General features: G+C 25.1%; 3 protein-coding genes across 3 annotated transcripts in view; 2 read left to right on the top strand and 1 right to left on the bottom strand.

Annotated features, from left to right (window-relative positions):
• LOC113555060 overlaps positions 1-25766 on the bottom strand; it is a 179478-nt gene that overhangs the window by 143113 nt on the left and 10599 nt on the right. The gene's annotated exons all lie outside the window — the stretch shown is intronic.
• Positions 13680-14039, top strand: LOC113555061. The gene has a single exon (XM_026959367.1). It carries the CDS (start codon positions 13680-13682, stop codon positions 14037-14039), a length of 360 nt encoding a protein of 119 aa, XP_026815168.1.
• Positions 19014-25766, top strand: part of LOC113555059 (pancreatic lipase-related protein 2-like) — a 40282-nt gene continuing 33529 nt past the window's right edge. The window contains exons 1-2 of the mRNA XM_026959363.1: positions 19014-19130; positions 19694-19745. Of these exons, the coding sequence (XP_026815164.1) occupies positions 19718-19745 (28 nt within the window). The 5' untranslated portion in view covers positions 19014-19130; positions 19694-19717. The remainder of the gene's footprint in view (positions 19131-19693; positions 19746-25766) is intronic.

Genomic DNA, 25766 nt, shown 5'->3' with positions numbered 1-25766 from the left:
TATATAAAATAAGTAAACGTTATTAATCATAATTGTTATTGACACTAAAAACAAAATACATATAAATCATTTAACTATTTATTGGTGAGTTATTTAATTATTTAATTTATTTTTCGTTTTATACATCGTTTAAGTATTATAATAACCAACCAGAGTATTTTAAAATTAAATTCTATTGGCGTCATTATTAACAATTTATAATCTCGTCCTTCCAATTTAAAATATAATTCTTTATAAATATGTAATGAGAATAGTAATATATTTGTTTTCTGTTATATGCTATTATGGTAATAGTATTTTACAAAATCAGATAATATGACGCTGACTAAAATTGAATGTATAAATAATTTTAATCACTCATAATTTTTAAGATTCTATACGGTACAATATACAATCACCAAACATCATGGTCACTCCATTTGATCCTTTAATAATACATTTATTCAAAATTTGATTTTTTAGAATTTTCATTCAATTTATTATTAAAAGACCATATTTTCAATTTGTTAAGAATATAAAAATAATATAACTAAATTAAAACGTGAAATAAAATTACCGTAAATACTATTTATTATCATGATAAGTTAGATGCACACACGTAAGGTTAGATTCTATACTTCTAAACATGTCTATACTTTTATCGCTGATCTAGTACCAATAATCGTAATACTAAAAATATAAAGTTTTGCTATTTTGATTATAAAAGACTAATGATTTTTATTATTTTAAATTTAGTGTACATTTGGTTTTTATTAAAATACAATATGATTATAATAGTATGTATTCTATACATTATTCATATAAAATAAGTATGAATTCCCAAACTATATGTGTAAAACTGTTAAACATAGGATGAAAAGTAAATACGACAGAAAACGTTTGGCTATTTTAAACACGAACGCGATATCATCATGTTCCGTGCGTAATTTGGTATTTCTTTATATCCTAATGACAAAAGCTAACGTGGGCTTTCGAGTATTTCTCAATTCTCTGACGTGTAATGTTAAATCTACTGCGGACAGCTAATTCATTGTCAAATGTATTTCTTGTTTGTTTTTAAAAAATAACAATAAAATACAAAATATTTCTTAATAAATCTTATTAGATCCAAAAAATCACGAAAAAAAAATACAATCTAATGCAAAACATTATTTATCTATAGAAATATTATGTATAAAGATTACCTAAATATCATATAATATAATACATTCAAATCAAATGACTAATATGCTTTAAAAATATAAGAAAAAAAATAATTGACAATTTAATTAGTTTAAACATTTCAACACTTATTCCTACAACATAATATATACATTTATAAATTGTATAATAGTTAAATTATAAACACATAACATTAAAATATTTTGACTAAAATAATAACAGCAATATTTAATTTAATAAAATATAACGAATAATAGGAGTAAAAAAACCACATACCTAAAATTTATAAATTAAAAATCAAATTTACGTATTAATTTTAACGTAAACCAGGGATTTGCCCAAAACTTATAGTCAACATTTTCTATAAAACTGCAAAAACAGATATTAAAATGTATTTTATCATTTAATTTTATGACAGGGTAATATATATAAAATAGTTTGAAAATAAATTAAAACAATACACTCGAGACACAACTTGTGGTTTTTAAAAATACTATTTTAAATGTAGACCTTTTAAAGTTATATAATTGTTATGCCATTGATTAAGCAAAAAACCACACGCTTTAAAGTATATTCAAAATCTTTATAGTGAACATGTAAATGTAAAATAATAGACACAATAAACCCCAATTAAAATCGTACGGTAATTTAGGGATATTAAATTCAACTTTAAATGTGAATCTAACTATTGATTTAGTTTTAAAATAAAACTAAAAATCTTGAAAAAAAATAAAATAATAAAATAAAAAATAGTTATGTCTTTGGTTAATTATAAATGGCGGAAAATATCACAACTAATTCATGTCAATATAATAGCAATACAAAAACTTTTAATTTTATAAATTCCATACAATAATTATCAATTTGACGTAAATAATAATATAATCACAAGTCACAACACAAAATAATGCTCTTAGAATTTTGATATATATATATATATATATAGTTAGCACATAGTTACTGTTCTGCTATACATTAGGTGTAAAGTAGGTCACAGTAATGGATGTGTAAAATTTGAATTTAATGATATATGATTGTATACGAAAAATGATTCTGAGCAAAAAGACAGGTCTAGATAACGTCAGGCCTATATCACTAATTACATGATATTATATTATTTGATAACGTATGATAAAATAATTTATTTTACTATAAGTATTAAAATGGGTTGAATTAATTTGCCGAAAGTTGCATTTATTTATTATTAATATTAAATTATCATAGTGCATTTACTATATTATATTATTATTATTAACTTTTGAGTCAATACCACTTAACTATAAAATATCTTCATAGGTTATAATGGTATGAATTAGTAATATCTAAAACTAATGTACATTATTAACCATTTATATTTATATATGTGTTAGTAGAATATTAAACTACATATTGTAAACTTATATGAGTTTGATATTCCTTCATGCGACTGGTCTAAGGAATTTGATGAATAAACTCTTTTAACCTGACGACCAGGTCGTATGCAAAGACGCACACACGTAGCAGCCAGTCTTTTAGTAGCTCTTTTCGATTACAATATCATTCTTTTAGAGTATTAATCTTAAGTTAAACAAATACAATTTAATAAAGAATATAATTTTGTGCCAAAGTAATTTCGTCTCGTTATTTTTATTTGTTGCGAAGTTGCTAAGTGCGCGTCCATAACATTTTTGGTGGCAACAACATATTTTAAACATTTCATTGCGTATTATAGTAAATTCATAATATAACAAACAGTTTTAAGTTCCCACGAATAATTTTTTTGAATAAATTATAACAAAATAATAAACAATTTTGACATTGGTCGTTTAAATATTTCATTTCATCTAAATTTGGACTTCAAATGTCGATAAAAAAATTAATTATGTTTAAATATTTGTTTTTAGATTTTTTAGTTCCAGTATGAACTATGTATGAACAATATAGTATTACATTTTCAAGTTTTTGTTTTTCCCAGTTCTTTTGAAAAGTACTGGGAATATTTTTACCCCTTCCCCAGAATACTAACTAGACCCAATATGTTATCAGAATCCACCCATCAAAGTTAAAAATCTAATCATTTTAACTGCCTCATAAAATAACAGACAGAAAAAAAACACATTATTATAAAATATTCTATAAATCGCTCCGCTCAAAATCTAAAACATATAACTGTTGTGTGTAACAAAAATACAAACGATTACCTGTTACAACTCACTAATAGGTACTTCATTAGGTAAATTAAAAAAATATATATTATATAAATAACAGTTTCACATACACCGAAGACAAATTGATAAACTAGACAACACACCTTAACATTTACATTAGATATTAATAGAACACTACAACGGGTTTGCATTTGACTCAAACACGTGGCTAGGAAAAACGGCTAGTACAAGAGATCAAAAGATTGATAACACACAAAAGAAGAAACACGTAAACTAAGTTGAAAAACATAACAAACTTAACAAAATCAAAGCCAACACAATGAAATGTACAAATTATGATTAACTCACAAACACCTCACGGCTAAAGAGAAAACCCAACCACACGATACGCGTGCAATATAACACATATAGGCACATTATAACATATACACATCTATAAATTGAATAAATGCTTCTCGTTGAGCACAATATATATTCAATTGGATTAAATCTATTAATATCATCTTTAATTAAAAATTAATGAACTAATATTTTTACTACATTATTTTAATTTAATATTGATTTAAAAGTGTTACGTTAATTTTAAGTACATAGAAAAATATAATAAGTAATATAATATAATATAAGTAAAACAACAATTTTAAAAATAATTATAATTAACTACAACCTTATGTCCAAAATAATTCTGGATACCATTTCACGACTAAATGGATTTGTTTTAAATAATAATTATATTAAATGCACAATTTATTTTATAACGATAATGATAATGTTGTAGGTATACAATTGGATCTAGTTTGTACTTTAAAATGTTCAAACTTAAAATTCCCAGTAATTACTTATTTTTATAATTTAAATAATTCCCTACAAACAATACATCTCAAAAACTTACAGTGTGTGTTTATAAATTTTGTGATTTTAACCTATATTTCGCTAAACATGGATTTAGAAATTAGTGAAGTTTTCGAATCACGGTATGGAAATGTTTGTATTTTTATAAATAACTAGCTGTCCCGTGCACTTCGTTGACCGTACAGGTATCCCGACAATTTAGCGAAAGAAAAAGAGCGAATACAGAGTGAGCGAAAACATATAGAGCGAAAAAATATAATATTATAATTTAATTAAAATAAATTATTTGTACATACATATAATTATATGATTATATTATATAGTATAGAATAAAAATAAATAATAAATTTGAAAAAATAATAAATATTGAATATTGAATTTATATATTTATACTTGCAATAAAAATAAATAATTAATAAAAAGAATATTTCATATTTGTCATACTTAATGAAAAATTAACCATCGGAAAACCAGTGATCGGATTCCGACATCAGATCCAAACTGTCAGATGTACAAAAAATTATAATTCGTTGATTTGACAAGCCATAGTCATCGATACTGTAATATAAAACAAATTGTTTGCCATGAGTAGTCTATTTATATTCAATTGGCAATTGGTGTAAATAATCGATAATTTGAGGATTAGGTGGAGCTAGGCAATTTCCTTGGCTCGTTATTTGAATTGTTCGTATGCGATCTGTGAAAGTGCACAAAAAACAATTGAAACTACAGAAGATGACGACTCACGTATTACAACTCCAGGATTATTTTGAGTTTCAACGGCACGATTTTTAATATTTTCGACTTTTCTTCGTTTTTTAAATTCTAACGCCCTGTACATAGTTTGTCTATACATCGCCAATATTCGACATCTTTATGTATTTTTTCTTTCCGATATAAGAAACTATTGAACTGTAGGAAAAGTATTCTTTGTTGTGACTGAATATACTGCTTTATTCATACACGTTAAAGGACACATTAATAGAAGAACTCCGGCAGACGATTAAAATGACAAATTCAACCTAGGTACGACGATAGTGATTCAGATAAGACAAATAATCATAAACGTAATCTTATCGAATCGTTATCGCGGACTTTTCGAATCCTAAAATATTTCACTGTAATTTCACATAGTTAGTACACAGCTGGTATAAAATATTTGAAGACGAAAACGTTTATACATATTTTTTTGCTCCATATGTCTTCGCTCATTTTGTATTCGCTCAATTATCGTAGAACCCCCCGTACAAAATGCATCCGTGTTAAGTTTGGTTGCCTTATGTTAACATTGAGCGTGAGGATGAATACTATTTTTGGTTTTCTGATTTGGTGTATAGATGATATTTCCGACATTTCAACTTTATATCAAATATGCACTTAAAAATGTCTTTTTTTTCCCAAACGCATACAAAAAATGTCATTAAAATCGGTCCAGCCGTTTAGGAGAAGTACAGTGACATACACACGTACAGTCAAATTATACATATAAGATTTTAAATTTATTAAGTATTGTATTTTATTTTTTTAAATTAACTAATTAGTGATTTTTGTTTTCGTTGTTCTAAGTCTATTGAGGGGCTTTTGGGCTTAAGCCCACCCCAAAATATTTTATTATAAATAGTATGTGTATATATATGTTTTTAAATTATTTCCTATTTTTCTATAAAGTTAAATATGAATAATTAAGCCCCCCCCCCCGAAAATAAATTCTGGGTACGGCAGGCACTGGTATTAACTATTATCAAATATTAACATGTAAAGGTAACTAAAAGGTAACTGTTCGCAAACCATGTGTATCGCTCAACTGTCCCCAAACGAGTGGTAGTTTTGTGCGCAAACAATTTGTCTTTTTGGTATTTATGCGCAAACCAGTACCGCCTATAATTTGGACTATCACATTTATTATAACATAAAATTATTTCTGTTGAAACTGTGAACAACTATAAATAGGAAAGACAATAAATGCTGTTTCATCATAGTTTTTATATCTATGTTTTGAAAATTTAATAAAAGATTCTACATAAATAATTCATACTGTAACCATAAAATCTAAAAAAAATGTATAAAAACAATTAGTTTTTATAGACATTTTAAGTTCCACTTTAGACGGAGTTACTTATTTTAACAATATATATTATAAATAGCAAAACATTATTATTTTGTAATAATTATTTGAAAATAGACATTGGCTATTCACAGGTACTATGCATCTATTTTTACTGTTTTACGGTATTAACTGAAAGATGATTTTGAGTTATATTAGTTAATATAATGTGGTATAAACATATTATATTATTATAATAATTTAATACTACCTACTTATATAATAAGTGCAATATTTTCGGAAAAAACTATATAAACCTACTACTCGTATTATACTTAAAGTAAAATAAATTACTAATCTCTTCTACATAAAAATAAAAATTATTACTTGGTGATGTAAGCTGAAGATTTAATAATAATTATTTAATATGGTATAAGTATATCGCTTGTTTGCTACAACAACGTCATAACACGAAAAACATGATTTTACACAAAACGAATTTGAAAATTTTATTTAAAATAATATGATTATATATTTTATAAATATTATTATTAAATTAATTAAATACCTTTTAATAATAAAATAAATCAAGAAAATGTTACTCTAGTTCAGTATACAAAGACGACTTGAATTAAAGTTTAACACGTGCATTACAGTGATCTCTCTCGACATCGAGCAGTCGTGAACTACACTCGAAACTTATTATACAGTAGAGCAATAGATCTCCAGGTTTTTTGTTGAGTAGGTATATAAACCATTTCAACTCAAACAATAAAACATGTAGGAAGATGCAATGTAAATAATAAATAATCAAATGAAAAACAATGTTTTGTTTTTGTGTACACAAAATATGTTATTTTTTATATTACAATAATAACAAAAGTAATATTCATAATAATGAATTAATAGGTATAAATTAACCAATAACTATAACAAAAAAGGAGGGAAAGTGAATCGATGGCGTTCGTGAGAATTGAACTATTACGACCACGGGTTATCTATATTCACGTCACTGCAGCCCGTCCCGATAGCCACGAGCGGTCGATTGTAGTGATGGACATAGGGTTGCGGGCGGGCAATAACTGTGACCCAGTGATATTGACGGCGGGACTACGACGGACTGCGAGAGCGACCCGTGCGATGTGGTGCTCATGAATGGTAGCGGTCGAAGCAGGCGATGATGGAAATTCGAGCGAGTGCAAGTGCGCTTGCAATAGAGTGCAACGACTGGAACGGATGGCAGTCGACCGCTCGACCAGGATGCTGGGGCGAAAATCTGGTGAACCAGTGTGATGGTTCATATCCGATATACGTTATTTTTGTCCCGATGCCCCGCGGGTCGAATTCGAACGCCCGACCGCTCATACCACTCACCGATGTGCTCGGAAACGCTGGGATCTGTTGCAAGACGTGCTTGCAACTGCGTTACGTGGTGTCGCGGACATCCGAATCGCCGCTATTTTCCCGAATTTGCGCCACAACTGCCGCTGCCATCGCTACCATTATCCGCAGATACCGGTGAACCGTGTTTATACCCAACATCCGGTATCCTCGACACTGCCCGATCCTTACGTCCGTCGCACCGGCAACCGAAGCCGACCCAATAGGGGTGGGACGGTTTCGATATAGACGACGTACTGCACTGCAACCGATATCCACCTGAAAAATACGACCGTAGAAAACGTAATATTGATAACATACCGCCTTACACGATTGTGCACTCTCGGTCTCTTTCCCCTTTTTTTATGTCCGCCTATTTTTATGACCTCCGACGTCATCAGCTATGTGAAATGCGCCGGCGTCAACGATCGCTCCTCTGGGCAATCCAATGGGTATAATTCATTTGACGTTTCAGCGGCCGTTTCCTCTGTTAGATAGACACGATGTATCGGTCATTAATTTTCGCTTGATGTGTTTTCCGAAACGTTTTTCATAATGGTTTCTATCTACGTAAGGAATAGCAACTCTTTTGACAATCCGTCTATTACAGAGTATGAAGAGTAAATGATGAATTCAAAATTATTTCCATGATATACTTACGAGTACAAAGATATCGCCTTGACAGGCACGAACGCAGAGGGAGATATTAGGGGTTTAAACCCCTCCGAAATATCAGAAACAAAATATAAATTATCTGATCTACAAATAAATAGTATGATATTTATGTACATTTTTTTAAAAACCTTCACCGAAATTTTTTCTAGCGTTCGCGTCTGCGCCTTGACAATAGGTAATGACATAAATAAATGACATAACAAAATACTATAAACACCCCGTAATATAACTATATGAAATAAAATACTACCCTTTTTTTAATTTAATTGTTTACTGTTTTGTCAAATTTTGTTGAAAATACATTTGTAATTTTGTGCATCCATTCATCCGTATAATAACTATTTCTTACCAAACGAATTTTATTCTTTTTCGTAATTTATAAAGGAATTACTGATTATTGTAAATGTTTGATATTTTCACAAAATGCTTATATTATCATTATATTAAGTTATGGTTTTGAGTAAAACGAAAATATTTTTACCATATTTTAGCTATTAAATATAGCCATGGGTTTTTTTTTTCTATAAATATCGATAAAAAATTATTTGATGCGTCAATATTTTTGAAAATTAAATCCAAAATCCCAAATAAGCTCTTCTTATTTCTGAACTAAAATATTAAGAATACATGTTTATTAGTATAATTTTTTTTACGTGCATTTAGTTAGAATTTTAACAAAATTCGTAAAAAACATAAAAATTGTAAACTATTTTGTAAATTCATAAAAAATTTCCTTTATAAATCTAAGTTTTGAAAATGTAATACAAGATTAATCATAAGTCATAAGTAACATAAGTTCATACCAAAACCATACACTTTAAAAAAATATAAAGACAATATTATTTTTATAACATTATCAAGATCAAATTTGGACAAAATGTAAACCTTAAATAACCATGTTAATTATTTTTTTATAATTAAAAAAATTCGGGGAAATTAAAACTTTTATGTATACTATATTATTATGAACTTAACTATACGCAAGGAAATTTGTATTTATTTTTTAAATATTATCTATTTATATTATTAACACATACTTATGATTTTTAACGGTAGTATTTACAAAAATATGTTTTTGAATTATAGAAGTTGATCATATTCATTTGATATAAATACATATTATTTAATAATAATAATGATTAAATATCAATTATAGAATAATGCAATATTTTCAGTAAAAATAATATCAATCTACCGTATACTAAAATAAAAAATGACTTAAATATATCATAAAATATACTTAGTGATAAGTCTGACACTCTGACAGACCGTCTTCGCTCAGAATCGTTTTTCGTATACAATGGTATATCATTGAATTGAAATTTAACACTCTCATAACAGTAACACAGTCGACACCTAATGTACAACAGAACGTTATTGGTTACTCACTAGCCTACCTTTATTTCTTACTCTTCTCTCTAGATTTTGTCTTAAAAATGCTATTGCTACAAATAAACTATTGCATTTGTATTTTTTATAACGTTAGTATTACTTATTAAATCAAATAAAAATGTATCCAATTATTCTGTTATATTTTCGAAATTCCAAATAAAATTAATTAATTCTTATATTAAAAAAGTTTACGATTTAGATTTTGTGAAATTTTTTTACAACATAACTAAATTATATCTAGATTTTACCCACTTTGTGGGCAACTATTTAGATTATTATATATAAGAGTTATTAGACAGTTGCAATGTACCATATTTAGTGCACATCGTTATTCATTGAAAGAAAAAAGTTCAACAAATTCTCTAAAAAAAATTAAAATAACAAAAAAAATTGTAAAACTTTCTGTTAATCCAAAATTTAAAATTTTAATTATCTCTTAACATACTCATTTTTGATACATTTCAATTATCTATAAAAAAAAACTGTCCTATTTCTTATACCATTCGTATTTTGATTTAATCGTATTATTTTCATCTTATATAAGCGATAATAACATATTATTTGCATTCTATAAAGACTGCAGTAGCAAAACAATTTTAGTTAACCGCTTAACATTTTATAGTTAGCAATTGGTAAGACTAATCTAATGTTTTATTTCAACAAAATATTGCATCGGCTTAAATAAATTATGATAAAAACAATTTTAAATAAAATGTCACAGTTTATAATATAATCTTAAATTATAGATTTGTCTAACAGTTGTATAGAATTCCCTTTGGTCCTACTTTTAATTCAACATTAATAAATTAACTTAAATTAGCCAACTATTAAAGAGTATTAATATCTATTCATGAATACTGCTATATATTACGAAATGAATATTAATAGCATAGAAGTGTATTTATGATGAATTTATTATAATTATAATAGTTATAATATAAATGTTTACAAGTTACAACTATAAATTCGATCCGCATAGTATAACATAATTACAATATAGTATGGCGTTTAATAACACATTGTTATAATACTGCGAATATAATAAGTCACAAATCAAAAAATATATAAAAAATTGTAATGTCATTTAATTTAAAATAAAATAAACATTTTTTTTTCTTTTTTAACTCAAATCTATTGTTATAAAAATATGATTTCGCACTTTGCTGTATTGTATTATTGCGTTGTAACATAGAATGGGTTGAAAGAAAATAACTTTGAAGAAAAATGTGATAAACAAATCGTATTGTGTATTCGTGTTGAAAGGTAATTTAAAAAAACAACCAATAGGTTTCTGGGTATTTTATTAATATTATTAATAACCGTATAGCTTTTTCATAACAAATTCTGTGATTAAGTATCACAACCTATATAGACTGGCATTAATGTAAATTATCAGTTTCTATTTCTGTCATCTACTAACTGTAACTAAAATCTCTAACTAAAATAAAATATTTTAAATCACCTGAAATTTTTTATTAGTTGGTAAAATGTTCTAATAACAGTAACTATCCCATTATTTGATCTATTTTAATAAATCAGTATCTTTATCTAGGGTCTATAAACTGTTAACTGACATGTATTATCAATTAATTAAGACGGATATAGTGTACACAATATTTAAATATGTTAGTTCCTGAACGAATAATTACAAAGATGTTCGCCCAACATTTTTTTTTAAATACTTAAATCTTTTAATAGTAAATTTTTTTCAATTTTATATGTATATGAATTTAATGAAAATAGAACTCAGTACAATAATAACTGCATGGTGTGTGCTATCTAACATTTAATTGTTCAGTAAATTTTTCAGGTATTAACAAGTAGAGTTATTTACTTAAAATATTTTGGAATTAAATTAACTTAATTCTAATAAATATTTCAATATCTTTGAATAAGAAATATTTAAACACAATTTAAATATTTTTTGAGTGACCATAGAAATGAAAAAGTTGCTTAAGGAACTTAGGTAAGTTTTTCACAAAATAAAAAAATATATATAGATAACATTATTTGTATGTATAAAATGAAAAAAAAATGCAGATATAATAATTTATAAATAATTAAATAATATGAGTATTTTAAAATTTATATTTTTGTTTAAGATCAAATTTGATTGTTATATTATTATACCTATTCATAGTATATATATATTACGCTGAATTTATGAAATCAGCAACGTTATCGACGAATACGTGAAATCGGCAATCAAAATTTGCCGATTTCGTGAATTAGACAGACTTTTTTCTGCTTATTGCATGAATTCGGTAACATATTATTATGATATAATTAGAAATAGTGGATTATAAATAAACAAGTAATTGCACGCGTGCTGATCGGCATTACCACGCCGTAATCTTTATTACCTATGAAGATAGACGCTATGATACGTACAAGCATTTTATCTTGGTTATTGAGGTCTTTTTATTGCTTTGATAAAATAATGTAATAACTACAAACATTACCTACATGTTTATCGTTCAATCTTCGATTCATCTGGTACTAATAGTGTGTGAAGTACGAACATTGAACGGTTTTATAAGTGCGCTTACGTTGTGAGATTACCTAATATTTTAATTATTTTATAACAACTATTATAACTATGGACCCTAAACAGACAGCAGAAACAGATGCAGAAGCATAGGTGGAGATTGGGGGGGAGGGTGCTTGGGAGGGTTTAGCTTCCTCAAAAAGATCGAAAGCCCCCCTCCCAAAAGAAAATTATTGAACATTTTTAAAAGTTATGTGGTTGGCCGGACGTCGGACTTATTTTACAACAATTGTCAAAATCTACAAAAATGTAGAACGGGCATTTTACAAAATATTTTTTTTCCCAAAATATAGTCAATTTAGTAATTATTACAACATATACCTACCGTCATCGGCGCGCACCAGGCGACCGTCTCGACGGATTGAAAAATTTAATAACTCTTCAATATTATACATTGAAAAAGATATCAATATCAGTATTAAAAACGTTATTAATATATTTGCTAATCAAAATAGGTTTATTATACAAAAATAATAAAATATTTATTGTATAATAAATTAATGATTTTAAAATACATATGTAGTGAGTAATGCCTATTTATAGTAGGTTTTCTTTTTAGTTGGTAATTATTAGTTAGTTATTTATTAGTTAACGCGTATTGGAAGTAATACAGTGGACGCCGCTTATAAGACTCACTTTGGGACCAGCACAAAGTGACTAGTGAGTCTTATAACCAAATGAAGCTTATAGGCAAAGTGGGGAAAAAATTGAATAACATATTTATGAATTTTATTTTACCATATATTTTGCTTTAATTTTAATTTGCTTTAATACATATAATATTAGGTACATATTAAATATATATTATTGAATAAATTTAAAAATTCTGATAAAAAAATTAAAATAATAATACATATACACATATTACAAAAATTATTACACTAGTATTATTCGTGATAAGCATGTGGCCAGTGGACATAAAGGTAAAACAAAAACACACAAGAAAATAATGGAACACTATTCTAATATTACAATGGCTGCTGTAAAAGCTTACATTGCTAACTGTGTGTGTGAAAAAATCAAAAAAAAAATGTACGCGAAGTGTTGTTGTGCAGCCTATTTTATCTTCTTCTTTAAATGAACGCGGTCAAGTCGATCTTGTCGACTTTCAAAGTTTACCAGATGGTGATTTTAAATTTATCCTTCATTATAAAGAACACTTTACTAAGTTTTCAATTTTCCGGCCATTGAAATTCAAAAAGGCTTCGGAAGTGGCAAAAGAACTATTAAACATATTTTTGACATTTGGTGCCCCTCACGTTAGACCACGCAAAAAATTTTGGATATTGAAAGTGATACCGAGTAAGTAAGTCTATGCATAAATGTAATTTAAATTATTGATTATTTATTATTTTTTATTATTTGTATATTATAATTTATATATATTTTAGAGTTTTGAATCTACCAATACGAAACTCGATCATCCTGCTCTTAAACGACGCAACATTGCAGCTCAAAATTTAAAATGTCAAGCAAAATAATGATAACCAGAGGCAAAGGTATCCTCCCTCCTTTAGAAGTTGGTAACAATGTGATGGTGTCAATCCCGTCGGTGGATCGAGGGCGAGGAGATGCAGCCAACCTTCTTGCAGTTATCATTGAAGAAAAAGATGGCAAATTTCGTATCGGGACTAAAGAAGGGATTTTAAGCACATGGCTGGAGCGGAACAGTTTGGCAGCTACAAAGTACTGTAACCTAACAACTACAGACGTTCAACAAAACGAATATTCATTACGGGAACTTGTTAGATTGGGGTCAGTTGGGACCGGACAAGACTATCGACGTTGTACTTGTCGTACGAATTGCACATCGAAAAAGTGCACATGTAAAAAAAAATAATATGATGTGTAATTCGGCGTGCCACCCAAGCCATACTTGTCAAAATTTTTAAGTATAATACAATTTTTTTTTTATTCACTTTCTTTACACGTTAAAATTTATTTATTATTTTATTATATTTCCGGTGTTTTACACATTTAATTAAATTAAATTATGTTTTATAATTTTTTAAGAAGGGTCTTGCCGATTTCACGCAATCGGCAGTATTAAGCACTTTGAGTTGCCGATTTCACTTATTCGGCGACAACGTTGCTAATTTCATGAATTCGGCCTTTTTTCTGCCGATTTCATGAATTCGGCGTAACATATACATGTAAATTATACACCCGTATAGTTTTTATAACAATTTTTACATTTTATTTAAATTATTTCTTTATTGCATCAAATCTTTCAAACACAAACATTCCAACAATACATCTTTGTCAGCGTACTTAATTTATTAACTATAATCATCTTGTTATAAAATTAATTTATAGAACAGCTTTTTTTAAACCAACTAATTAATTCGAAATAATTTAATATATAAAGTTAAAAGAAAAATATGCGTATTAAATTATCTTTGAATAAAGATAAAATTAAATAGTTTTTGGACCAAATTATATTTACTATTTGAACTTATAACTCTTGAATATTAGATATGTTAGCTCTGTAAATTTACCAAAGAATTGTTTTTTACCTTTGTTAAAAATTTTAATCATATGACTCTTTGTTATAAATGATTCTACAACTGTATTAAATGTTCTTTTTTCATTAATGTATTATTTAGTGTATACATACTGTATTAATAACATTTTGTTACGAATAAATTTAAAGGAAAGGTAGTAAAAAAATGAGGAAAACACAAATGTACAAATTTAATGAAAATTTTAAAAAGGTAATAATTTGAAAATATATTATAATATCATATACAGTTAAAATTTTTTAATAAAAACAACACAAAAAAATTTACCAATTTACCAATTTTATTTTGTTTTAGTTACATTCAACACTTTTTTGACTACTGGTAATTCCTATCTATTTTATTATATAAAAATAAAAAAACCAATTAGGTATGATACAAAAATCATTGGGAATCTGATTCACCTTACTCGTTTTTAGGATACATATATATTGGTATGTTGTCATGTTGATATAATAAATTTGATAACAATGATAAATCGCATTCGGAAAACATTGATGAGTTTAGTAAAAAACACATTGGTAAATATTTTTTTCACATTTATTTGACGATAGTGTTTCCATATGCTTAAAGAAACTTTATTATTTCATTGAAAAAAAAAACAATAAATTAATAAATTACCTTTTAAAAGTGCCGATTGATTCATAAAATCAACTAAACTAATAAATAATACTTTTCAAATTACTACAACTTCTATACGTAAAATCATTTACAAAAAAAAAAAACTAAAATATTGAACTTATAACATTTTAATGTATTTATCGATACCATAACTCAAATAATAAAATTTATAATTTACATATTCCATTATCATAGCCAAAATGTATGTAATTCCGTAGTTCAATATTAATTTCACATTACCAATTCGTTTAATTTAAATGGCCTCAGGAAGGTCCAAACAATTAATTAAAATGATACGTACTACTGATTTTGGTAAACCACAAAATAGACAAACTAATTGAACAAAATATGACGTGTTAGAAATGTGGTCATCCCTTAGTCAGCTAGATTTAATAATATCGTTCAATTTATTTGATAGATTCACACGAAAAAAATCACATTATTTATTTTATTCGTTATTAATTATTTCTATATAAATAACTGCTATACTAACCTATTTATAACAATATTCAATTATATTACAAAAAGGTTTTCCTATATCTGGACGAAAGAAAAAGATTAGACGTAAACACTATTAAACCTTTTATTCTAAGAAGTGCTAATTTGTATCTGATTATAGTAGCTTTTATAGGTAAATGATTTTAAAACAATGGTTTAACATAATTTAATAATGCGAATGGATGTGGAATCAAATACGTTGCTATAATTTGTCATATCATTCATAATATGACATCCATACATCGATTCATTTAACAATTTTAAAAATTAAAAAAATATAATCTATAAGTGTATCTTTATAGTAATAAAATTAGAATATATTTATTCATTACAAAAATAATAGGACGTTTTTAAATTCATTCATTTTAAGTAGATATATCTAGATTTAAAAAATAATAACTTTTTTTACAACTGAAATTTATTGATTTGACATCTGTCCATATTATTTTTTAAGAGTGTGTGTTTCGCAAGAAAATAAAAACAATTTCTAAAACGAAATTCAATACATAAATAAAAAACAGTAAAATTCCCCATATTAAATATTTTTCCTGTCGATGTAGAAAAAATATATCCAAAATAATTTCGGATTTCAATCTCAAATGTTGGTAAATTGGATTACAATATTAAGAGTATCTTAATATTTAAGAGGATGCCAGCATAGTATTTGTTATCTCTCTCTAACCCACGCGCAACATAGCAAATTTTACGTTAACAAAAATGATTATAACCATATTAATTTCTCAAATTAGAGTGAAATGACCTATTAAAAAATTTAAAGTTAAGAACATTATTTAAGGCACCTAATAGGCGTTTTATTATATTTTTATTTTAAAGTGAGTTATGAGTTTTTTAAGATGTATAAAAAATTTACAATTTTAAGTTATCTTTACTCTTTTAGTTTAATTACCTGTTACATACCTATTACTTTATTCTTCTTAATATAATATTAATCGTGCTAATGTCTATTGATTCTCTGCATTGTGATTTAAATCTGCAATCTCAGTTGAACTTTTAAATAAAATTTTATTTTATTTTAAATATTCTAAGCGAGATGTAATAATGTAATATTTTATCATTTTTAAATTATCATAGTTTGCTATAAAATTAAAATATCAATAAAACCTCTTCTCTAAATAATATTCTTACTTTTAAAAGGACACCACACCCACGTGTGTTGTCTCCGTCTTACAAACGTATAAAATTGCAAATTTTCGTTCAGTAGGATCGATTTTGTGTGTTTAGCTTTAATATATTTGATTGAAATGACCTATTATCAAACTAAAAAAGGTGAGAACATTATCTGTGTTATGTAGCATTTTTAAATATAAATATTTTACATACTCACAACTCGTTTGAAAATTAAAATACCGTAAAAAGCCGACGAGAAAACACCAATAAATTTCCCTTAAGTTTAAAAATAAGTCATTTTACTCTAATATTTAAGCTAAACATACAACATTGGTCCTACTGAACAGAAATTTACTATGTCGTATGTTTATAAGATGGATAATCACCTCCAGGTGTGGCGTCCTCTAAAGTGTGATGATAAGTCAATTCATTTTCAATAATTGTTAGGCTAATCCAGTTAATATCGTAGATAGGTGAGAGTGATAAATTTGATTACACATTTGTATGATACAGTTTTACTTGTAAGATTGGTGACATATCGTCTAATCTGATTATTACACGATAGTCTAAAAAATTTTTTTGTGTTCAGGTGCACTTTCGGATAAATTAATATTAACTATTAGCTGTGCAGTTGTATGTACTCGTTTTAAACACAAGTCATCGAGCTTGTGTTATGCTTATCTTGTGTTGTGATCGATTAGGCTAGTGTAATATTGTAATTGGTTCGGATCATGTGTGTTATTACAATTATTGTGGCTACGGGTACTTGTTTATGTACTGTTATTTATAGATATTACTAGTAAACTTGTGCTTTTCTATTATAAACCTGAAAATGACCATTTTATGATTTTTACCAATTTGGTTTAATACTTTTCAGAGTCTATAACGGATACCTAAATTTTATTATGCATACATACATACATATATTTTTGTGATGAATCATAATATCTCCTGCTACTATTTTTTCGAACGTAGCATCAACGGCAGCTTGCTATAAACCACGGTCATTCAGTTGTTAAGTCCAGTTAAACGTCATAGTCTATAGTTATCTCAAAGCTCATTGGTGACATTATATAGCCTTCTGTGAAAGGTGTTTGTGTTTACAAATCGAGTCACTATAATAGCTACGTCATCTCAGATGGTTAACTTTAAGTAATTAATGCCTCATCCCTTACTCATAATTACCATTCATGAAAGAGGATAGATCTTCAGAATTATGTCACCCATCAAAGTTAATAAATTTTCATCACTTGTACCTCTCAACTCTAAATTTATAGTCTATAAGTGTAAATTATAGTCTATAATGACCGGTGAAGTATACATGCACTATTAATGAGCACGTTGTATTGTGTAAATAAAAAAACAAAATTAATCTCCATATGAAAGGATTGTAATCGAAAAATAAGTAAATTTCATTAAAATCCGAGTATAAATAGATTTAGGTACAATATAAGTAATTATTTTATAAGCATAATACTTTCACTCTGCATTTTTCTGCAATCATTACACAAATTTATGTAAATAAAACGCATGAAATACATTTAACTTGAAATCAAAAACACATGGTACCTCCAAGTTTTGGATTGCTTCATCAGTCAAAAATAGGTAGGTAGTCTTATCCAAAACTATTTAAAAATATAAAAAAAAATATAGAACCAAAAAACTTAACAATAAGAGTATAAGACATACATAATCCATTACAGTATCAACTCAAAATACACGTAATAAATTACCTAGGATTAAAATAGTTCCCAGAGCTAGAGCTCTATCGTATTGAATATCAATGATTTTTTATTTTTATTTTTTATTAGGCACCTATCTGCCATTAGTTAAACACTTGGATAAATTAAGTTTAATAATTCATTGTGATAAATATGACATTGTTCAAATAGTAGCTATTACATAGTGAATTGTCTACATATGTTTTACTTTTTGCTTTTATTTGATGAAGCTATTATATTAAACTTTATACAGTTGGTCAACTGCATCCTATACACCATTATATTGATATAATAAAACTTTAAAAAAATGTATAAATATTATCAATACTCGATGTATACTAACCCGTGTTTATTGTGGAATTTCGTAGTATCTATCTAACGTTGAATTTTGCTTTATTTTAATTTTAAGTCATTATTAAACTTCTAGGTAAAACTGGTATTCTGGTGTGTATTTTTGAAGTTCCTACCTAATTTAAAACTATAAACAATGAATAATTAATTTTGAATGCACAATAAACAAAAATTTATAATAAGAATTATTATTAACAATATAATTAGTTATAAGTTTATTGACTATACATTTTTACATACAAAATCAAAACTTTTACAATCATTGATTATATAGATTATCATTTTGTTATTTAATACAATTATTCTTATGTCCATTCAAATATTATCTAAATTAAAATATACTTTAAAATATTAGCTAGGGTTTGTATAGATAGGTAAATATGAATTAATGTTTTTTTTAAACTTAAAAATTGTAAAATTGTATTGCTGTATTATCTATTATATATTCTATAATTTATTAATATTACATTATTATTGTCGTTAAAAATTGTAGAAATATTGAAAATACATAATAATATAAATGACGTAAACATATTATTTAAGATTAAAAATTAAGATTCTGTTATCTTTTTGTGACTTCTAACACTAATCATGTATAATAGATATAATAATATGAATAATAATAAATACATTATACTAAATGTATTATTTTTTAGGTTTTTATATAACTCGCAAATTTGATGATGTCTTCAGACCAGTACATAACCAGTAAGAATATTTTGCTTTTTTTTTCACTAATATTAAAACTGCCTTTCTATTTATTAAAAATATATGTTTGAATAATAATAATAATTAATAACTTACGTCGTTTCTTTCATCGTAAATTAATTTATTAATATTACAAATTTTATTTTTACTTTATGATAATTAAAGTTTTATTCTTTTAAGAAAAATTCAATTAACTCAAGTATAATAGTATAAGATTAATAATATAAATATATATATATCTGTGTGTGTATGTAATATTAAAAACATATTTTCACCAAGTTTTAATTTTTTTTATACCTTAGAAATCGACATCTCCAATGAAAACAACAAGCCATATTATAATACAATGATTAAATCATTTTTAATTACTTAGTGAAGTGAGCTGTATCTAATTAATAATGTAAATAAATAAAAAATATGACTTAAGAATATTGAAAAACCTTTGAAGTAAAAAAAAAATATTTTAATAGATATCAAAAGTTAATTATTTATACATTTTTAAAGTCCTATTTTTATTAGTATGAAATAAAATCAGTAAATTATCCAATTTGAGGTCCAAATATTCTAATGACCTAGAAACGACTATAAACTATAATACAACCGTGACAAAAAAAAAAAAAAACGTATCTTATTATCACCGCAAACAATGCTTGCAATGTGATAGCAGCTATATACTAAATGAGTGAGGTGCAATTGTATCATGCAGTACCTTTATACTGGATTAGTTTAAGTTTATTCACACCTACATAAAGCCGTGTTTTAAACATTTGACTCGAAGAATTTTTTATTTAACGTCAGAGAAAGCTTATAAAATGATTATATTAATATACTGTAAGTACCAATACTATACGTATAACATATTATATACTAAACATAACTATACAATATTTTTTAACTTTGTGTTTTTAATATTAATCTACCTTTTTCAAATATTTGTAGTTAAATAAAACCAACTATTTATCATTAATTTTAAATGTTTGTTTTTTTAACTGTTTTAATATTATAGGTAGGTTAATAATTAATAAATTTTATTTTGACTTTTGATTTTATTATTATTTCTAATTAAAATAACTGAAACTAAACAAATAAAATAAATTACATAATAAAGACATAGTTACATAATTTATAAATAATAAAACAGTAATAGTTAAATGGTGTTTTATTTCTTAAGATCGTTTAAATCCAATTAAATTTATGAAAATCTAAGGATTAAAGATACTCATATATATCATTAGAGAACATATTATATAGTGTTATAATTTTATATTGTCTATGACTATCAAACAACATTTTTTTTATTTTTCAAAGCTTAATTCAATATCAAATTGTAATAAAACATGATGTATAATACTTTCAAAAACTTTTGTCCACTAATAGTAATAACAATTTTAAAATCTCTCAACCTTCAATTCAAATTAACTTTTTGAACATACATTTATATACAACATATAGTTATTATAGAATAGTTGTTAAGAAATTGAATTATAATTTGTGCATTATTTATCAAAAAAAAAAAAAAAAATAAACTAATGACTATATTATTTAAGCTTTAAAAAGTTGTAATAAAAGATAAAACTATAATCAAATTATATTCTAAGTAAATACAAAAATGTAATAATAATAAATTATGTCATTTTTTGGACGATTATCTTTAATTATTAATTTTTTCAAATAGATTAAATAATTCATTAAATATTTAATTTAAAATTAATAAAACCATTATTTTATTTGCAGAATGTAATACTGCAAACAGTAACCTAAATTATTTATTTTCAATATTTGTAAAAACTTGCACAACTATTATTTTTACGCTATACATATTTTCAATTATAATTACATCATTTTAAATGTGATACTTTCTCCTTGCTATTTTTTACACATGACAAATGGTCACTTATTTATTTTATTTTTGTAATATTACAAATTACAACATATCACTATTACTGTGTTTTTAAACAAAAACTATTAATATACACAATTAAAAACATAATAAAATCCATAAAATATTATGTTAGTACCTATTCAAAACTACAATAAATCGATTTATTAAAACATTGTTCATTAATCATGATCAAGTTTGTTTTGATTAAACACCTATTACTAATAATATCTAGGGATTCGCATACATTAAAATAATCTAAAATCATATGATATAATTCAAATATTAATACGTACATAATAGTATATTATATACTTAGAACCGATATCAATACCATATATTACCATAATATAATGACATTTACCATATTGTAAACTATTATTCTTATTTTTGATTATAATGTATCAAAACAAAAAATTAACATTAACCCAAGCCAAATTACTTTTATATTACTTTATAATTATACCTTATACTTTTCAATTATTATTGTTTACCTATTATAGATATAGTTTTTATTACTTCCGTTAAAATGTCTATTCGTAAATATAACAAATATGTAAATTGTAATTTAATAAATAATTTATGTATACTTATATCAGTTGTACTTTGAATTTAATACTTCTACTTTCGAAAAAAATAACATGTAAGATATAGCTATGGTTATTTTTAAATTAAATCTAGTTAAAACATAAACTTAAACATAATATCCTTAGCCTTTCAGTATTAAATCAAAATATTAAAGTACGTATAAAATATACTTATATTTCTAAAAGTACACCAAATTTTATATTAAATACGGAAACAAAATATTTTTAAATAATATATGTTTACTAATTTTGTAAAAATGTTTTAATTTTCTTATCGTATATAAACATTATAAATAACCCGAATCCCAATAATAAGAAAAATCTCTTTAAATTATAAATATTTCTTATAGAAACACCTACTTGATATATTTTTGATAAAATAATATTTATTTCTTTTTATTGAAAACATCGACACCAGCGGAAAACAATGTATAAATATAATTATATATTAATGACTAATAGTTATTGATAGTGAATCCATAAATATGATAAATTTTAATAATCTTATTATCTTTCAATAAATGTAACTAATAATATAATATTTATGAAAACTCACAACATAAAAAAATATTAAACTAATCAATATTTATAAAATATATAATTTTAAACAAAATTTCGTAAAATTATAAAATCTTAAAAATTTTACAAGTGCTACTTGCAAGATGCAACTTTATTCATAAAACATTTTATATACTTTTTACACGCGTGACTTTTAAATTACTTAAATGTTCGTTCTATCAGAAATACAAAATAATAAAGGTACTAAAAATAAATTAAAACTACAGTTGACCAAAAATATATATTTTGTATCCATGTGTTGTGTATATTAACAATTATTATACTGTACAAAAACAAATATAAAAATGTAGATAGATGACAACTGTGTCTATAAAACATGATAACAATCATTTTAATATTGATATAGATATCTTATTTGAGAATATATTGTTTGACATATAATAATAATACATTATGATTAATCAAGTCCATTAAGAACCATTAATTTTTAAATTGCCGTTTAATAGCTATTTAATTTTTTAAACTATATTTGAATATAATTATACATATTATAATAAAGTAAGTGCTACAAAAACATAAACTAACAAAAAAAAAGCATTCGCTCTATTGTTTATTATAGACATACAATTTCCAAGATTTATTTTTATTTATTAAATTAAATTTAAGTTATATTTATATATCTTCAGATATTCCTTACAAAACATATAATACATTCACAAAAAATCATAGCTAAAACGAATAAATAATTATTATGCACTTGTAATTTACATGATTGCATTTATTCCGTATTATTTAGATACGATTAACATTATTTCAACGTTTTTAATTAACTATGTTAAAACAAAACAATTATGTAGTCTTGATTAGCATAGGTGCACGAATGAGAGAAACTATTTTAAATATGTATAATTACATTCATTATGAATAATTACCCTAAAATAAATGTTAAATTATCGTTTTGATAAGTTACAAAAGTAATTATTTTTGATTTTCGTTAACAATATGTAACAATATACATACATTTTTTAACATGAATAATGAAAATCTAAAGACAAAATCATTATATCATGTGATATTGATTACGACTCTTTTAACTCAGGTGTTTCTAATAGACTTTATACCGACAATTTAGTATTTTACAATTACGTAATAAAAAGAAATTTATTTGGAGCAAAAGTACATAAGAATAAATATATATAGAATGTATGAATAAGAAAATTACTTTATTTTCACACCAATATAATTCAAATTTAAAAATATGTTCAATTCCTAAGTACAACCTTCTAAAAATTAACAAGAGTGCGAACTTTTTGATTACTGTAATTAGGACCGTGGCCGGATCTTTTTTTTTTTTTAATATTATTTGATTATCTATTCGCTTCTTTGCTAGTGTATTGGAAACCCGTAAAAAAGCGATAGCACGAGGGCGATAAGGATGTGTGACAATCTTAACAATATTAAATGCAAATACTATTAGACGGGCCCCCATTACTGGTCAGGTAAATTAACGTAATTTATGGGTTTATTATCAGACATTCAGTGGGATTGGATATAATATGGGGGAACTGGAAAAAATTAATTTTGCTCAATGACTCAGAATCGTGTGAATGGCGCCATGCACTTCAGTTGCTACTGTAGTACAAAAAAATCCATTTGTTTCGCTATTTACATTTTAACCGCAATAAATGTATTATATATGCACACAGAATGTACACATAGAATAAGAATAGTTTTAATATTTAGGTATTCACATTCGCCATCAGTATATATTATTAAATTTAACATTTAGATATACACTAATTTTAATTTACATTATTACCCATCTTAAAAACATACCATCAATAAAAATATATTATTAACCGCTCTTAGAATGATGAACTACGACTAAGATTTTATTACATTTTGAGTTATATACGTTTTATATAATATGGTAAAAATAGATATTATTATAAAAATTAAATACTAATAATTTAATAAATGCAATATTTTTGAAAAAAAATAAATCAACCTACTACAGGAATGCTAAAATAATAGCTATAATATGAAATATACTTATTTGTATAAGTTGACACATCGTCTTTACTTAGAATTGTTTTCATACACAAACCATTTAATTTTAATTTAACACACCCATAACAGTGACCAACTCGGCTCCTAATTTACAGTAGAGCGGGGTACTTGACTACCTTTTTTTTTTATTCATTATATTATTTTTTTTATTATCAAGTCATCTATTATGTGTTTAACTAATACAGTTAATTACTCTTACACATTGAATATACTGTTTTAATTACTTTAAAGTCTTTTAGATATTGAAAAAAAATTATTTACATTGAATAATTTTCGGAAAATTTGCAAACATTTCTAATAAGTCATAAGATAGGTTTATTTTAAATTATATTATCGTCAAAATTCTATTAAATTTATATTATTCTAATAAACTTATCTCATTATAATAAATCTTTTACTTTCACATAGACAAAGATGGAAGTCTTCTTTGTAATTGTTTTAATCTTTTTACGAAGTCTTTAATGATCTATTCTCTAATACCACATAAATTAGACAAAACTCAAACCACGTAATAATGTATCACCCTGAAATAAACCAGTAATCACCACAGAATCTTTTGACACTTTAAAGCCTAGATTTAACCCATTGTGTAGGTTTAGGATATAGGGTAATTCCTTTAATTAATTAAATTAATATTTGTGAGAAACTACTAATTTATTATGAATCCAAAAAATGCATACACTACATTAACATCATTGTCTAGATGTTGAGTTATTATTTAAAAAAAAATTGAAAATTATTCATTTAAATATTTATTATACTATAAATATATTGTATGCTACGTATGCAGGAAATAATTTTTAGAATAAAAAATAAGTATTATCCATTGCGTTTGAAATTTTTAATTTATTTAGAGAACATATCTAATCCAACACAATAAAACAGCTTGACCGAACAAATAAAAATTCAAATGATAATCCATATAATATTAATATTGATGTTAAATTTGTAGTATTTATTGTATCA

The sequence above is a fragment of the Rhopalosiphum maidis genome, chromosome 2, assembly GCF_003676215.2.
Source record: "Rhopalosiphum maidis isolate BTI-1 chromosome 2, ASM367621v3, whole genome shotgun sequence".
In the NCBI taxonomy this organism is placed as follows: domain Eukaryota; kingdom Metazoa; phylum Arthropoda; class Insecta; order Hemiptera; family Aphididae; genus Rhopalosiphum; species Rhopalosiphum maidis.
This window is presented reverse-complemented; position numbering and strand designations above follow the sequence as displayed.

Bases quoted from the DNA above. Each gene is read 5' to 3' on its own strand.
- LOC113555061 (XM_026959367.1), top strand. From the start codon at position 13,680: ATGATAACCAGAGGCAAAGGTATCCTCCCTCCTTTAGAAGTTGGTAAC.